Genomic DNA, 18,131 nt, shown 5'->3' with positions numbered 1-18,131 from the left:
CACCTCCAGACTTGCCACGGCCCCTGTAGGTCTCCAGGGCCGATGAGCGGGAGGGCTGACGGTGGGACGAGGCACCTCCTCCAAATCCTTTAGAAGAACTTTGGGATTTCCCTCCAGAAGTCCGAAAGGACGGCAGTGGTTGAAGCGTGCCCAAGGCATGAGCCGTCTGTGTCCGCTTTGATGGCCTGGAGAGACTCGTCCACAGTCTTCCAAACAAACTGTCCCAGTCGAAGGGCATGTCCAACACCTTTGACTGAACATTCTGGCGGAAATGAGTGGCCCTCAGCCAGCCTCGCCGACTAAGGCAATCGCTGTTGCCCATTTGACGGAATCCCGTGGTCCAAAGCCACCTCGCCTTCCTGTAGCATCTCCAAGGCCTCAGTCCTCGTGGTAGGGAAGAAAGTCCAGGAGGGAGGCCATCTTGAAGCAAAATTCCCTGTCGTAATGCGCCACAAGGGCGAGGGCGTTAGCAGCCTTGATGGTAGTCGCTGCCGACGTGATCACACTCCCCCTCCCATAGCATCCAACTTCTTTCCCTCACTGTCCAGGGGGTGGGGGGGTAAAGAGGCCGCCGACGAGGATGAGCCCAAGGACGACTTCTTGGACGCCACCGAAACCAGAGTCTGGAGACGGCTGGGACCGTAGGCACTTGGGCGCAGAGTCTGCCACTCTTTATTTCTACTCGTAGCGATCCCTCTTCGCCAGAGCTGACGAAGGGTTCTTCATGAGGGACACCCCCTCATCCCAAATGTCATCCAATAATGGGATCGTAAGCACAGTATTCCACTTCGCCTCCCGGCACTGGTAAAGGAAACCCTCTTTCTTCTTCTCCTCCAGGATGAGCTGGAACAGCTCTGAGGTGCTGGAGAATATGGCGTGGAACGAGCCAACCTCATTGGGCGGTGAAGGGCTGGCCGGCGTTGCAGTGTCCAGCTCTGTGTCATCCATCGACGGGGGAAGGTCAGGGGTGAAAAGGCGGAGGGGGGGTGAAATCTCCTCTTGGACGACGGTTCCTCTGTTGGGATCAGTGCCGCGGGCAGGGCCGCTGGCGCAAGAGCATCCTTGTCCATATTTCCGAGCACAGGTTATGCAGAGCTTTAAGAATGTCCGAGATCTCACCAGGAGGCTGCTGGGGTGGAAGCGAAGGGGGCAGGGCATTTGCTGCTTAGGCTGGACCGCTCTGTCGTCACTGCCCTGCTGCTCCTAGTCAGTCCCCTTCGTCGTCGCCCTCGTCGGGATCCCCCACCCCCCGTAGGGCCTGCTCTAGACACATCTCCCCTCCTGGAGGACCGGGAGGCAGGTGAGCTCTTCCTTTGAAGAAATGGCCGTGCCCTGGAGGACAACTGTCCCTACTGCCCACCCCCCCCTCTCTGTGACCAAGGGAGACTCTTTTGGCGAAATGATGGGTATCACATTCTCCAGAGTTTTTTTGATGGGCTGGAAAGAGGGCTCCCTCCTGCCGGGCAAGGATATTCTCGGCTTCGGGAATGTGCCATGCAAATCTGCAAGGTGTTAGGGAGAATTCTCAAGAAAGTGCTAATGCCCTTCACCTTCGAGACCACCAGCAACTTTGCTGGATTTTGAGGACTTTATTTTTTTACCTGGAAAGAGTGTGAGCCTTTTTTCCCACTCAAGTATTTTGATGTATGTTTTACTCTTGTGTTCTTTGATTATGGAGTTTTAAGATAACTCCATAGGCATCTTTTCATGCGTGTTCCACAGCACCCTCAGTGCAGTGACACAGAGATGTCTTTTTAGACTTCCCAAAGGTGTAAATACCATCTCTGAGAATGTAAGGTTCCCAGAGAATGTAAGGTTATAGTGACTTAACTAGTCTTTTTAAATTCCTAGACCCAGCACACACTATCATCCTACAGAGTGCTGGAGGGGCTACCTAGTATCCCCTGTGGCTAGAAACTCATGTAGCAGTCAACTGCTACCCTTTTCTATCGAAATGGTTCGTGGCAGTGGTTTTACAACCAACTACCATGCTTTTTCCTGATCGCGAACACCGGTAACTAAAAATCGCGGTGAGCCATGTCTTTCAAGATGGCACCTTAAGCCCCTTTGTTTAAACATGTCCCGGTCTTCTTTTTTCACCATTTCTTTTTGGAAAGGTCCTTCTAGAGTTTGCCTCTGTGCACCAAACCAGGTTTGGTCCCTTTGTTCGTACGCCAAGTTCATCTTGACAGAGAAGCCCCTTCAAGGAAGACTTCTTCCTTTGAGTTGGTGGGACCAATCAACTCGTAAGCCACCTGGATAACATTCTCAGAGCTGGTTAGGTTTAACCAGGGGGAGGACACCAGCTTGTGTGCTTGATGACAGCAACTCGAACCGAAGATCTTCCATTTTGCCAGCTTGTTTGACCCGTCCTCGTGAAGTTCAGGAGTCCCCCGACGTCCTCCCTCTTGTCCCTGTGACTTAGGCTCAGGAACAGTGAGATCTGCAGGAGCTGCCAGGAACCAACGTCTTCAGCTGCATCTTTTTCTTTATACTAAGGTACTGTGCCAACCCGATTGAGAGAACTTGCCTGTCGCCGTGAAAGGTCGTGAAACTTTCCCAACTTACAGGCCTAATCTGCTTGTGACCCAACATATGATTCTTTTCGTACAAACTACTCCTGAGAACATTGACAAAGACTTTACCGTTTACTACAAGAACTGCTCTTTCCTATGCAAGACACTAGCCCATTGACCTTGGCCTAGGCCTATTGAACTGAATCGAGTCCTCTAGTGAACTAAAACTATTTGCACTGCCTGAGAAAGTATTTGTGATTATATTAACTTGTACCTTTTTACTCCCATTCAAAGTAACTGAAATGCCAGTTTGCTCCTATTTCAGGGGAGCCTAATTTACTCAGAAACATATTGGTTTGGTATTGAAGTATATTTGTGTATAATATTAAGTTGCCTCCTTCTAGTGAATGTTTTCTAAATTTCTGTGTAATAAATTAATAAGTGTTTTTCCAAGGAACCTTGCGTATAAGTGTCTACTTGAACCACTGTGACTGTAAGACCACTGTGCAACATCCTTGTACTGCTCACATTCCCTCTGAGGTAAGCCTGGCTTTTCAGCCCGTTACCAAAAACTGTGTAGTACAGACTTATACCAAAGGTTGGTTTTGCTTACACCTGTAGTCCTAATTGTATGTGGTGGTCCCGGGGGGAACTGCATGCAATTCTGCCTAACAAGGATACAGCTGGCTTCTGCTCCAGTGGCAGTCCTGCAGATCCTGGGCCTCAGTCGTGGGGACAACAGAGTATGTCTGGGGACTCCTGCACTGCGGTTTGAAGGTCAGCAGCAGCAATGGGCTCTTGCCAATTCAGCAGCACTTTGCGTTTTCAGCTACTGGTCAATAGCACCAAAATGTTTCTTGGACATTGCTTCTGGGGTCCAGCAATCTGTTGAGGTGGCTCAGGCTTGAGGAGTCCCGCTTAGGGAGGGTCCTGAGGATCTTCCTGAAGCTAGAGTCCATCTTAAAGACGATGCACTTGTTTCTGGTATTTGACCCCTGGCACTCTGTTCCAGCAGCAGCAAGGAAGTACAGCCAGCAGGGACAGGGGTTCCAGCAAAGTTTGTCTTGGGGTCAGTTGGTCCCACCAACCCAAGGGAAGAAGTCGTCCTTTCCGGGCTTCTCTAGTAGATACGAAAAATTGGAGTTTCAACACAGCAGCAGGGCTTCACCGGGCACTTCAAGGGTCCAGGAGGTTACAGCAAGCTTCTCTTCCAGTTTTTTTGTTGCATGTTTCTTCCAGTAGTCAACTCTGCCTTCTGTTCAAGAGACGACCTCGCCTTTTATGCAGGTTTCTCCCATTCATTTGCAGCCTGTCACTCACACAGCAGGGTGGCTGTCCTCCAAGGACAGCCAGCCAATCAGCTCTGGGTGCATACAGGTAACCAAGGAGACTAAGGACAGGAAGTTTCAGGGACCTCCCTCGCTTCTTGCCCTGCCAGACACAAAGCCAGAGGCGGGCTTCAGCATTGAATCCCGCCAAAGACAACAAAAAAAAGGGGGGGAACCTGGTTTGGCACGCAGAGCAAAACTGAGGAAAGACCTCACAAGCAAGAAATGGCGATAAAAGAAGACTGGGCCATTGACAAAATGGGCACACATGGGTGCAATACTGCAGCTGAGAATTCAACCTGCGGTAAAAACGCACAATGGTAGGAAAATTAAACCACTGCTACCGGTCATTAATTGTAGTGAGGGCAACATAAAAAATGTTACATGAGTAGGTAGACAAGGGGGATACTAAGTAACCCCCCAGCACTCCACATAAGATGGTGTGGGCTGGGTCTACAGAGAGAAAAAGGTAAAGTCAATTTCACTTTACTACTCTTGGAAACAGTAGTTCATCCAAGAGAAGTTGTTTAAACCTTATGAGAAAGCCAAAGGACATCTGTGACACTGCACTGAAGGTGTTGTGGGTCACAATACAAATGGTGATGCCTATGGAGTTTGTCAGACTCCAAAACCAAAAGAAACAGAGTCCAAATCAGATCGAAAATACGAGAGAGAAAAAGGTCTCACTAACTCCAGGATAAAAATTAAAAGTCCTAAAGTCCAGCAAAAGAGCTGGGGGTCTCTAAGGTTGAAGGGAATTAGCACAGAAATGTGAATTCTCCTTAACAATTAATACGACTATTTCTTAGTTTTACCTTCAATTTTTTGCAATTTTTCTTTTCATTGCTGCACTGTTTTTCTTATATTATGTTGTTTGTAGCATTGTTTGGCTTACAGGACAGACAGTCTGAAATGCATTGGCTACTCAAAACATCTTTATTGATACTGCCTCTTTAAGGATTAAAAAGAACGGTGCGATAATTATAGATATGGACTATATGATTTAGGCAATGTGCAAATTAGAATAAATAGATATTTGAATGATCTAAAGACAATTTGACAGCTATTTATAGCGACAAGCGAGAACACATGGTTGTTCCAAGTGCAACCCTGGAACCTTTTACTGTATTATATACCCTTGCGCCAAGGGCTCTTTTTATACCATCGTGTTCTGAAAAATTTGAAAAACATAAGTGATAAAAAGACTGACTAGCATATAAGTAATATATCAGAAATTGGTAGTGGTGCCCACCTTACATCATTCTGTTCTGCCCCATCTCACTAGCACCTAAAGCACATGTTGGACTCAAAATGTGAGGTGGATGTACCGGAGCCAAGGAAACAGTCCTAAGAAAAATCTAATCCCAAGAGTTTTCAGTAACAATTAAAATGGATGTACATCAGCCCAGAAATTGAAAATTCCTTGGGCCAACGTAATATTTGTAGGATTAGGAAGATGCAGAGTTTATAAAACCTGGATCAGTTTAAGAGTACACCAACATGATAGAGTGCACCCTCAAGTGTCATTCATAATCTACTATGACACTTAACACTACCACCTCAAACTTTCCTTTATAACTGCTATCTGACAAGTCACATCACCCCCCGCCCCCATTCTGCATCCATTATCCTTACTCCATTCTCGCCGCCAACAAGGTGAGTCTCGTCCACAATGAAGAGGCTGACATTCTGCACGTTTTTGCGCTGCTTCCAGCGCCGGGAAAGGATGTCCCACTTCTCGGGGGTGCTTATGATGATATTGCCCTTGCCCAGGAGCTTCAGATCTGTGCTGGTCTCACCAGTCAGCAGAACTACCTTCTTATACAGTAGGTCCTGAAACTTCTCAAACCAGTCCATGAAAACCTAAGAAGAGATACCAACAACAACCTTGGGTCAGAACCAGCTTACAATAGATATTTAATAAGATGTAGTACCCTGTCTTATTAAGTCTAAGAAAAGACAACCCCAGCCTATCACCCCTTGAATGCCATCCCCGACATTCCAATGAGTAACAAAGTCACCTACTTGTTCAGCTAGGGCCTCCATGGCAGTGATGTACACACACCGCCCCTCCGAGTTCTGCAGCAACATCCTCAAGATGGCAAACTCTGCACAGATGGTCTTCCCGCTGCCCGTAGGTGCACCAATAAAGACGTTATCATCACTGTTATATACAGTGTTAAAAACTGCAAACAAAAGAATGGAGACTAAATCATTTATGTCACAATGGAGAATCCAACAAAGGTAAAATGCCCGGTAAAAACCAAGCTGCCACGATTTAAAGTAGGAATTCATAGGCAAAGGAGGCACAATGGAAAAATCAAGAATGTGCAGTGCGCAAAAGAGATGATTGAGTTAATAGGACGATTCACCCACCTTGGGTCTGAATAGGATTGAAGAAGGGGAACTTGTCCTGGTAAAGACTCTCAAATGCACTGTTTCTCAAAGCAGAAACAGGCAGTGGTTGTAGATCCAGTAACTCTGTGGGAGGCGGGTATTTTTCAGGAAGGATGAGATGACGAAAAGATACTGGCAGCTGAGTCTCGCAAGCTGCAACAGAAAGAGGAGCAATCAGATGAGTTGAGATGAAGATAACACAAGAACATGAACATTCTCAAGCAGAGCAACAAAGGGAACAGAAAGAGAAGTGTGGTGGATCTTTTGTGTTAGGAAACATCTCTCTTTGGGGAACTTTCCCTCCATATTCTATTCTATGACAAGACAGGAGGCTCGCATTATGCTTTTCTTTCTTTAATACTGCCATAATAGCATTTAAAAAAACAGGACTTTTTAAACTTTAGCATTTGTGTTTTTCTGTCCCAACAAAGAAATAGCCAAACTGAGGTTTTAAAAGTCCAACTATAGTGTCCATATCTTCAATATGACCATAAACTAAAACTCCCATGATGTCTATGGGGTGTTGTAGTCCTGACCCTAACTCCTGCTCCAATCAGCTCATAGGTCAGTCTATAAGAACCTTGCTCCCCAGGTCCTTTCCTCTTTCTTTTTTGCTGCCAAAGATAAGTACCTCACGTTATCTCTCTTTAGAATAATTGTGTGCGTATGTTCATAATCCCCAACGCAGCGTATATAGAACTATATATATGAGTGTGTCCTTCATTGACATTAGCTCGTATATATGATGTAATATTTACAATTGAAGAAAATATAGAAGTAATCCGAGTCGCTCTGACGTTCCGAATATTATTTCACTCGTTGTTCCGCGGCGTTGCATTGTGCAGGTTCCGAGGAGGCGGGACAGGCGCCGCGAGCGAACGCACTCGCCTCAGGCACCCGGCCCCGCTCCTCGAGGTACCGCGCCGACGATCAAGTCGGGCGGTAGGACCCAGGGGAAGCGGAAGGAAGAACAATCTCCCGGCATTCCCTCGGGGCCTTTCCTCGCACGCACGCAAGTGATTTCATTGCGTTCACAGCGAGCGGTGAGGAAACAACGACCTAATACTGGTTATTTAAATAAAAAAAAAAATAAAAAAACTCTTATTTCACTGGAGCACTATTTAGGGGACAGCAAGAAGTTCGGACACTTGTTGGTGTTACCAACACTAGAGATGGCACAATCCGACAGCCCCGGTGCTCCACCTTCCACCTCTCCGGAGTGGTCCTAGGAAGAGTGGGGAGAGAGCCCGTACCAACAGGACGCTGATCTCTCTCAGAGTTTTAAGATGGTATTAGGGGATTCATTATCTAAAGCGGTATTCCAAGGGGTGCAGCCTATTGCGCAGAGGCTTGAAGTACTAGAAGCCATGATTCAAGAACAGCAAGCTAAGCTTGCCAACAAGAGGAAAGCAGTAGAATCTGCTGATCTGCTGTCAGCCGGACATCCCTCTGAAGGGATTGAACATAAGGGGCGGAAAGCAGCTCAGAAAACTAAAAATATTTTGACCCCCCCCCCCGAGCAATCTTGATAGGGAGGATGCGGCTCCCCAAAGACCAGACGACCCTGTCGCTAGGCGGAAAAGAGCCTTCCTGGAAAAGAAAAAGCAAAGCCAGGACAGACCCCCTTCCACAGGGGTGAACAATCTAGGGGACAATGATGAAGGCTATATGCCAGATGACGAAGGTGGAGACGACGTGGGCTCCGCGCAACATGCAGAGGAGATACAGTACCACCGATATGTTTGACCCAGAAGCGATCAGACACCCAAAATCTTCAGATTGGGTTCCGTCGCCCAGGGTAGCAGCCTATATGGCGCAGCATATTAGGAAACCTCTGGACAGGGAAGTAAGGTCCAGGATGCGATCAGAATGCCCTCGACCAGAATTGCCATTCAAACTGGCGGAGACACCGGAGCTTGACTTCAAGATGGTCACTTTCGTGACGAAGACAGCGCGAGATATCCGAAAAGGAATCGACTGGGCCTGGCGAGGATGTCAAGATAAGCTTCTTGACATTGCAGGTCCCTTAGCAAAGATAATGGACCTGGCGGAAAAAGCCAAGGACACAGGAACACCAGTAGACGCTTCGGCTCTAGCTAACTGGGCGCAAACAGCTGTCTGTCTCATGGGCAGCGCTAACTGCGCTATGTCTTCGGAACGTAGGAGAGGCATTCTCCTCAAAATAGATAATAAACTAAGTGACTTGGCCTCGTATGAAGCTGGTGAAGGAGTCAGAGGTCTACTGTTTGGCGAAGCCTTTGCGAAGGAAATTTAGCAATTTGTAGGCACGTATTCAGCTCTGGAAAGGGCGCAAAACGCAATCAAGAAGATCTTCCCTGGACGAGTTTTTTCCGGGACCGGACGTTACAGGGGTCGTACGTCCGGTCGCTTCAATTATTCCCGCAGACCCCAAGGGCCGCGCGCCCAATACTTGGAAGGGAAGCAACAGGCCACCTTCTTCCCGTCCAGAGCCAGGTTCCCCAGAGGTCGTAGAGGAAGAGGCTCCGACAGACAATCCAATGCCTCAGGAGGTGAGTGTAATGAGCGTGAAAGTAGGAGGGAGCACCCTTCAATTGCTGAGCGCATGGCAGGCGTTATCGCGCAATGCATGGGTATTACAGGCAGTAGCGGGATTACAGCTAGAATTCATACAGGATCCCATACAGAGCTCAGAACCCCGTCCCGGGGAGAAGAAGAGTTGTTACAGAGAGAGTTGCTCAGCCTAGCAGACAAGAATGCAATAGATACGCAGGGGGGCAGGATTCCTCAGCAATATGTTTTTGGTTCACCGAGGGGACAAAACTCGTCCGGTGATAAATTGAAAAAGTTTGAACGAATGGCTTGTTTACAACCATTTCAAGATGGAGGGCATCCATTTACTTCGAGACCTCCTCCGAACAGGAGACTGTTTAGCGAGATTAGATCTCAAAGACGCTTAACTCACGATTCCGATAGCCCAGAAGCATCGGAGATTTCTACGGTTCCGCTGGTGCGGAGAAATCTGGCGGTTCACATGTCTCCCGTTCGGCCTCGTATCAGCGCCTTGGGCCTTCACCAAAATCATGAGGCCCGTAGCAGCGGCTATTCAGGAAAGAGGAATTTGTATTATCGTCTACCTGGACGACATTCTAGTCCTAGGGTCAGACAAAACCTCGCTATCCAAGAACGTGCAATGGATATTCACGCTCTTGTCATCTCTGGGCTTCTTAGTGAACTTGGACAAATCCCAGCTGGTACCTGTGCAAAATATAGAGTTCCTAGGGTTCAACATAGACACAATCAAAGCTACACTCGAGCTTCCACACCACAAAGTAAGAGCGATAAAGAAAGAGATCAGAGTACTGATAGCAAAGGAGATGACCTCTCTTCGAGCTCTGGCGAGAGTAGTAGGCCTCCTAGCAGCCTCGATTCAAGCAATTTTTCCAGCCCCACTACATTATCGAGCATTACAGAGGCTCAAAATAAAGCATCTACAGGGAGGACTCAGTTATCACCAGCTGATAACCCTGGATCAGGAAGCGCTTTCGGAGCTTCAGTGGTGGCTTCTCAACATGGAAGCCTGGAATGGCAGAGCAATTTTCGGAGGCAATCCAGACATCATTATAGAATCAGACGCAAGCAGATCCGGATGGGGGGGCGAGATGCGAAAACGTAGAGACAGGAGGAAAATGGTCAGAGCAAGAGTTACAACTACACAAACTGTCTCAAACTACTAGAGGGTTCGTTCGCAGTGCGTGCCTTTATGAAGGACAAGGTGCAATGCTGCGTGCTGCTGAGATGGACAACGTCTCAGCAGTGCGTTACATAAACAAACTGGGAGGAACGAGATCCCGGATGCTAGCGGAGTTAGCAAAAGATTTCTGGCATTATTGCCTGCAGAATCAGATAACAGTTACGGCAGAATACCTACCAGGGAATCTGAACGAAGTAGCGGACTGGAACTCACGATATCTGGTGGATTCCAGCGATTGGAAACTACATCCCAGGGTGTTCAGAATGTTAACAGACCTTTGGGGTCCAGTACACATAGATCTGTTTGCGTCCAGACTGAACGCTCAGACACAGACATATTTCAGTTGGAGGATAGACCCGGGTGCAGCTGGCACAGACGCGTTCCTCAAATCATGGAAAGGAGCGCTTCATTATGCCTTCCCTCCGTTTCTTATGATCACGAGGACTCTAGCGAAGGTACGCAGAGAGCAAGCAGACCTAATAGTGGTGCTCCCTATCTGGAAATCTCAGCCGTGGTTTCCAGTAGTGATGGAACTTTCTACGGATTTTCCGAGGATAGTTCTGCATCAGCCGGACCTTCTACTCGACCCGACCGGGAGAGCGCATCCACTGATCTTAGCGGGCACTCTACGACTGATGGCCTGCATGGTTTCAGGAGAAAATGGGAGTTGCCTGGCATTTTGCGACTCGCTGCAGACTGCATCAGAGATTCATGGGCGTCTTTCACCATTAAGACCTATAACGCTGCATGGAAAGGTTGGGTGCACTGGTGTGCAGAACAGAGTGTGGATCCCGTTTCTGCCCATGTAGTGCAACTGCTCAACTTCTTAGCAATGAGATTTCAGGAAGGCAACGCCTTTAGAACAATAGGAGTGTTACGGTCCGCGATATCAGCAGGGCATGATCCGGTAGAGGGTAACGCCATTGGCGAACACCCCACGGTGCTGCGGCTCCTGAGAGGTATGAAGTTGAAAAAGCCTCCAGAACCGAGATACACAACCCTGTGGGATGTTAAAGAGGTCTTCCGACTTTTCCTGGAATGGCCAGATAACGGTAGTTTATCCCGATCCCAGCTGTCATGCAAGCTTGCAATGTTATTGTGTATTACAGCATGCCGAAGAGTGTCAGACGTTAAGGCATTAGCAATAGATAGGAAAATATTCTATCCCGAAGGAGTGGCCTTTACAATAACCAAGCGAACGAAATCAGATTCACGTGTTATCTCATACCCCTATTTTACGGGAAACAAAAAATTATATGTAGCGCAATGTATCAAAGATTACGAGACTGCCACAGAGCAGTACAGACCGCTAGGCGTTACACAGCTGCTAATGGCGCGTAGGAAGCCTCATCATGCAGTTGCGACAGCGACAATAGCTAGATGGGTGCGCAAGGTCATGCAGTGGGCAGGAATTGATTTATCCCAATTTGGTGCACATTCTGCGAGGGGCGCAATGGCTTCTAGAGCTTTCTCCGCCGGAGTGCCACTCCAAGATATAATGAAAGCAGCAGATTGGTCATCTGAATCGACCTTTAAGACATTTTATTTTAAACCTGTATCCGATATACCTGATAGAGTGGTAGCGAGCTTTGAATAAGCATAATGCGAGCCTCCTGTCTTGTCATAGAATAAAGATTGCCCACACTAACAGCTCAGGAAGTCTTCATTCTATTAAAGACAATGAGGCGAGCATTATATCCCACCCGAAGTGTAGAGAAATGTTGAACTGATGTGAGATTTATTTAAGATGTTCAACTTGTTGTAATACCCACCCTCATTATTGGTTCTCCGTCTTTCCTAGGAGACGGCCAGAAAGCAGCCTGATCCCGAGCACGGAGACTTCAGAGTGGAGTAAAGTTATATTCGCCCAAGAGTTGCAAAGACTTACAGTTCATGGACACTGGGCGCAGTTAGATGAGAAAGCCTGAGTTGATTGTTCATAAGACTGTTGAGTTCGTTACCAGAGAATTGGATCACAAAAGAAAGAGGAAAGGACCTGGGGAGCAAGGTTCTTATAGACTGACCTATGAGCTGATTGGAGCAGGAGTTAGGGTCAGGACTACAACACCCCATAGACATCATGGGAGTTTTAGTTTATGGTCATCTTGAAGATATGGACACTAGAGTTGGACTTTTAAAACCTCAGTTTGGCTATTTCTTTGTTGGGACAGAAAAACACAAATGCTAAAGTTTAAAAAGTCATGTTTTTTTAAATGCTATTATGGCAGTATTAAAGAAAGAAAAGCATAATGCTTGCCTCCTTGTCTTTAAAAGAATGAAGACTTCCTGAGCTGTTAGCGTGGGTAATCTTTATTGACCCCGATTAGGGTGATTTTTCATTTGTATGCCGTTAGCTGAGAATTGGTGCAGCCACACTCAGACTACACAAAACTTATCTGCTTGGTATTAGGTAACCCACCTTTTGGTATAGGTCTGGACTACACAAGCTGGTAGTGTGACTGTTAGGCAAGATTGTATGCAGAACCCTTTGGGAACAACAACCCTAACCTCCTGGCAATAGGAACCCAACCTTTGGTATAAGTCTATACTACACAGGTTGGTAGCGTGATCGAGCAGCCAGGCGTATCTCAAGAGGGGTCAATGTGAGCTGTAGGGGAGTTGGAACAAGTTACTTACCTGTAACTGTTGTTCTCCAGCATGGTCTGGCATGGATTCACATACTCATAAATATTCCCCGTCAGGTTGGGAAATGATAAGTTAATCACTGTAGTGACTAACTTACTCTTAGTCCATAGTCCCCTTTCCTCCATACTGTAAGGGCGGCCCTTCCAACGGAACCTTTTTCACCAGAACAAAACCTTCTTTACCCTTTAAATTTCGAGGTGCACCGGGGCGCGGCCCAGGGAGCAATGCGCTGCCCTGACTCCACCCTCTGGTGCCACACCTCAGTCCCCATTGACGCGTCGACAATAGATACAACATTGCCTAATGACACCAGTATTATTAGAGGGGAGGTTGGTGGGAAGTATTGAGGAAAGGGGACTATGGACTAAGAGTACATTAGTCACTACGGTGAGTGACTTCTAATTGCTCTTACGTTCCGTCCCCTTTCCTCTATACTGTATGGGCGATTACAACTGAGTGTAACCCCAGGGTGGCGAGGAGACCCTCCTTAAGCAAATAGGTTTCCGAGAACCGCTTGTCTGAAAGCCGCATCAGATCTAGAGCCGGCATCCAGACAGTAATGCTTGCAGAAAGCCGAGGGAGAGGCCCAAGTGGCCGCCCTGCTTATGACTTGCCAAGGGACATGGTGCTGGAATACGATGGCCGTTGCCTTGGCCCTGACTGTGTGGGCATGCATGTTGGCCAGAAGTGGCTTGTGCTGGCCCTAATACACTTATTAGCTGGCCAAGCCCATCCAGCGGGATATGTTATGTTATGTTATGTTATTTTGCATTTATATAGCGCCTTATATACCATTGGTATGGTCTGAAGGCGCTGGTAGGTTGAACGCCCTCGGGAACCGAAGTTCGGGTCAGTAGAGAGAGAAGAGCGAGTCAAAAGTGCGTGTGTGCACCAGGTATGTGTGCAGCTGGTGCGGAATTCAGATGGTAGCTGCTTCTTAGCGGTAGGTGTGGTGGTTGAGAGATCAGCAGTATGTGTTCGCTCTGGCTGGCTTTATCCAGGACGAATGTGGCTGCGTTAGGCCTGAGGAGAACGCCTGGCTGGTGGGTGTGAGACCAGCAGTGTTTACATAGAGTGTTGTGGAGTGAGCGGGAGATGTAGATATGAGAACAGTTATACCGAATGGTGTCATAGTATCTCTGTGTTCTAGTTGAGTGGTGATGTAAGGGAGAGAGTAGGCGTGAGGTGTGTTATGATAAGTACTCTTTCAAAATGTTCACTGCATTCTAAAACATATTATGTATGTCACGCAGTTCCGAGCGGGCAGGTCCGTTCTATTCATTTTGTTCATTTCAGGCGTTTGGGATTGTACTACACATTCATGCTTGCTTGACTTATTCTTCTCCAGTGTGCCTCACATATGCTCTCATGTGTTCCAGAAGTGTGCACTCCTGTCTTTCTTGTGCGTGCATTCCAGTCTACCCAGCGTAGTTTTAGGGGAAGAGCCAGGTTTTCAGTACTTTGCGGAAGGCCGTTAAGTCTTCAGTTAGGCGGATGTGGGGTGGGAGCGAGTTCCATAGGGTTGGGGCTAGCGTTGAGAATGATGATCCGCCTAACCTGGTTGAGTTTGTCTTAGGGATTACTAGGAGGCCGGCTGAGCTTGATCTTAGGGTGCGAGTGGGGTGATAAGGTATTAGCTTGTCTTGAAGATATTGCGGTCCGGTTTTATGTAGTGCTCGATGGGAGAGGCATAAGGTTTTGAAAGCTACCCTACGGGCTACTGGAAGCCAGTGCAATGTCTTAAGGGCTGGGGATACCTGGTCTCTTGGACCGAGCGCGAGTAGCATTTTGGCTGCCGCGTTTTGTGCTCTTTGGAGTTTGTTTAGTTGGTAGGCATGAATTCCGAGGTATAGGGAGTTACCGTAGTCCAGTCTTGATATGACAATTGATTGGACCGCGGAGACTCTGTTGGGGAATGAGAGATATGGAAGGATGCGCCTAAGATTTTTGAGGTGGTAGTGGCAGGATTTTGAGACATTGTTGACTTGGCGCGAGAGTGTTAGGTCGGAGTCTAGGGTGCATCCAAGATTTTTCACTGTGTTGGAGGGTGTCGGTGAGTTGCCCATGGCGGGAGGCCAGGGTATTGGGTGCGGAAGAAGATCTAGATTGCCGCAAATCATGATTTCTGTTTTGGAGGGGTTTAGTAGGAGGTGGCTTTGGGTCATCCAGAGTTCTATGTTAAGGAGGCAGGATGCCAGGTCGGGTCGGGAGTCGGGTTTCGAGTTCAGGATTTTTAGAATTAGTTGAGTGTGGAAGCTTTAGAGGCCCGATAGCCTGGTCTTGAGCCTCCAAAAGTGACAGGGCGTCTGATTTGCGGAAGCCCTTGGTCCTATCCAAGTAGAAAGCACGCCTGACATCCAGTTGGAGCAGCACTCTTTGTGCTTTGTCCTTAGAATCGGGAAATAACTTGGGAAAGACCATTTCCTCGTTCAGGTGGAAAGACAACGGAACCTTAAGACAGAAATGCTGGGTGTGTCCACATGACTACCTTGTCCTTGTGAAAGGTGGTATATGGTTCAGAGGCGACCAGCACCTGGATCTCGCTGACTCTACCAGCCGAGGTAAGGCTGACTAGTAAGGCCGTCTTGATGGTGACCAACCCGATGTCCACAGACGCCATTGGCTCGAATGGTTTGTGTGCCAGTGCACCCAAGACTATGTTAAGGTCCCACACCGGCTGCCATCTCTTGACGGACGGGTAGAGCCTAGCGAGACCCGTCAGATGTTTGACAATAGGGTTGGAGGAGGAAAAAATGCCTTCCTCCGAGTTCTTGTAGGCCCCAATGGCTGCAAGGTATGTGTGGCAGGTGTCCATCTGAACGCATGAATGAGCGAGGTGCGCTGAAAAGGAGAGGACGTTGTCCAAAGTGCAAGCCAAGGGGTCAATTCCCTTGGAGTCTGCCTAGTGGCAGAAGCTGGTCCATTTGCATTTGTACAGGGCCCTGGAGGCTTTGCTCCTGGCGCCTTGTATGATCTCCTGATTGGCCTGTGAGAGGCTAAGGTGCTGAAGCGTTACCTGCTCAGGTACCACGCTGTGAGGGCTAGTTTCCCTGGCAGAGGGTGGATGATTCTGCCACCCTGCTGCGCCAGAAGATGTGCTGGGCCCGTCGGAAGGTGTGTCGGGGGCACCTCCGAGACGCTGAGTAGCTCCAAAAACCATGGCCTGGCCGGCCATCATGAGCTGTCAAAATGAGGAGTCAGCGAGACTCCTTGATCTTGCAAATTTCCCTGTGGATCAGGAGTGGGCGGAAAGGCGTAGGCTGTCATGCCGGACCACTGGATGTGAAATGCGTCGCCCAGAGAGCCAGGGCCCTGACCTTGCCAGGATGTGAACACTTCTTGTGCCAGGTGGCAAAGAGATCCACGTGGGGGTGACCCCACCTGTTGAAGATCTCTTGAATAACAAGGTCGTTTAGCTGCCACTCGTAATTGTCCGCTCCCAGCCTGCTGAGCCTGTCCGCTTCCAGGTTGGATTCCCCCGGGATGTGGACTGACGAGAGGGAATGTCGTTTTCCAGGGCCCATTCCCACATGCTGATCGCGCAGTCTACACAGATGAGGGGATCTGGTGCCTCCCTGCTTGTTGACGTAGTACATGCTGGTCGAGTTGTCTGTCTGGATGAGGGCAACCTTGCCCTTGAGAAGTGGTAGGAATGCTCTGAGCGCTAGCCATATGGCGTTCAGCTCCAACCAATTGATGTGGTATTCTTGCTCCTATCGAGTCCAGGTGCTGTGGACCGAGAGATCGTCCAGGGTGGCTGCCCAGCCCTCGAGCAAGGAGTCTGGTGATGGTGGCCTGCGGCGAGGGTGGCCAAAAGGGCTTGCCCCGTCCATAGGTTGCAGTCCATGGACCACCACGTTAGGTCTTGGTGGAGAGATGGAGGAACGTTGATCTTGGATTGCTAGCCCCGCTCCTGATTCAATGAGGCCGTTAAGTGCAGCTGAATCCTTCTCATCCTTAGTCGGGCGGCACGGCTAATAGGACCGCTGCCAGTAGACCCAGGAGATGTTGGTACCACCATGCTGGGATCCCCTCTCTGCTGAGGAGGTGGGCAGTGGCCCTTTTGATGGACGAGATTGTCTTCCAACGGGAGAAACCTCTCGGTGCATGTGTCCCAAATGAGTCCCAGGAATGTCAGAATCTGCGTAGGGAGCAGCTGCGGCTTCTTGAGGTTGAGCGAGAAGCCCAGGTGATGCAGTGTATTCATGAGGGCATGGGAAGAGTGGTGAACCGCTTCCGGAGATGTAGCCCCGATGAGCCAGTCATTGAGGTATGGGTAGATGTGGAGGCCCTGCGCTCTGAGGGCAGCCGCTACAGCGTTCATGAGTCTGGTAAAGACCCTGGGGGCCAAGTTGAGGCCAAATGGAAGGACTTTGTATTGGAAATGGTAACATGATCCTGAACCGTAGGAAAGAACGATGGGGTTGCCAAATCGGGACGTGTAGGTACGCGTCCTTCAGGTCCAGGGAGCACATCCAGTCTACCTTGTCCAATGTCTCCGCTATAAAAGTTGGCGTAACCATCTTGAATTTTTGCAGGGGTAGGGAGAGGTTGAGGGTGGAAAGGTCCAGCACAACTCTCAGGCCCGCCTGGTTCTTCGTCTGAATGGTGAAAATCCTGGAGTAGACGCCAAAGCCTCGCTGGGAGGCTGGGACTTCCTCCACTGCCTGGCTCTCAACAAGCGACCGTATCTCTGCCTAAAGAGTTCCTGTCCCAACCTGTGGGAGGGAAGGGAAGAAGAGAGGAGAGGAGAGGCTGGGATAGGAAGCGGATACCCCGTGGATTCTACGGAGAGGATCCAGGGGTCTGCGAAATTCTGGTGCCAGTATTGTGCATGGAGAGCAAGCCTGCCCCCCACCAGAGACACGTGTACCCGAAGGGGCGTGCCATGCCTTCTTTCCCTCGAAGGCTGACGCCGAGGAGGGGGATTGGAAAAAGCCCTTTCTCTCCCCCCAACTTTTTCGTGTTTGCACCGGTTGCGAGACGGAAAGTGGTCTGGCAGCCTGGATCTGTGTTCCTGGAAGCCGCAGAACCGTCCATATGGACAACGCTTATCCGAGCGCTGCTGAGATTGGGTGTACGATTTGGGTGTGGTCTTTGTAAGAATGGATGAAGACTTAGCCGTTTGTGAGCTGTTTTTTTTTGTCCAGCTTTTCGTCCATAGAGGAGTGGAAGAGGGCCTCCCCCCCTCAAACGATAGATCTAGAATGTGCTCCTGGACATCAGGGTTGAATTACGTTGCCCGGAGCCAGGCTGTTCTCATGTCCGTGGCAATGCAGATGGCACAGCCTGAGGTAGCGATTTGAGCAACTGTGGATTCCATGAGGTCATGCACCACGAGCTTGGCTTCCACTAGACCCGCTTTAAAGCGCGATTGGCATTGGGTGGGGAGTTCCGGGAAGACGTCCGCAATTTCCTGCCCTAACCTTTGGTTGGCGGCAGCCAGCATGGTATCTGCGTTGGCCTGACACAGGTGCAAGGAGGCGTTGGAGTAGATCTTCTTGCTGTACG

The 18,131-nt window shown here is 49.0% G+C and overlaps 1 protein-coding gene across 1 annotated transcript in view; it reads right to left on the bottom strand.

Annotated features, from left to right (window-relative positions):
* SNRNP200 (small nuclear ribonucleoprotein U5 subunit 200) overlaps positions 1-18,131 on the bottom strand; it is a 983,530-nt gene that overhangs the window by 375,809 nt on the left and 589,590 nt on the right. The window contains exons 29-31 of the mRNA XM_069619090.1: positions 6,221-6,394; positions 5,870-6,030; positions 5,480-5,707 (exon numbers count right to left, since the gene is read on the bottom strand). Of these exons, the coding sequence (XP_069475191.1) occupies positions 5,480-5,707; positions 5,870-6,030; positions 6,221-6,394 (563 nt within the window). The remainder of the gene's footprint in view (positions 1-5,479; positions 5,708-5,869; positions 6,031-6,220; positions 6,395-18,131) is intronic.

Source organism: Ambystoma mexicanum, chromosome 10 (genome assembly GCF_040938575.1).
Source record: "Ambystoma mexicanum isolate Mex_15411 chromosome 10, UKY_AmexF1_1, whole genome shotgun sequence".
NCBI classification, from domain to species: domain Eukaryota; kingdom Metazoa; phylum Chordata; class Amphibia; order Caudata; family Ambystomatidae; genus Ambystoma; species Ambystoma mexicanum.
This window is presented reverse-complemented; position numbering and strand designations above follow the sequence as displayed.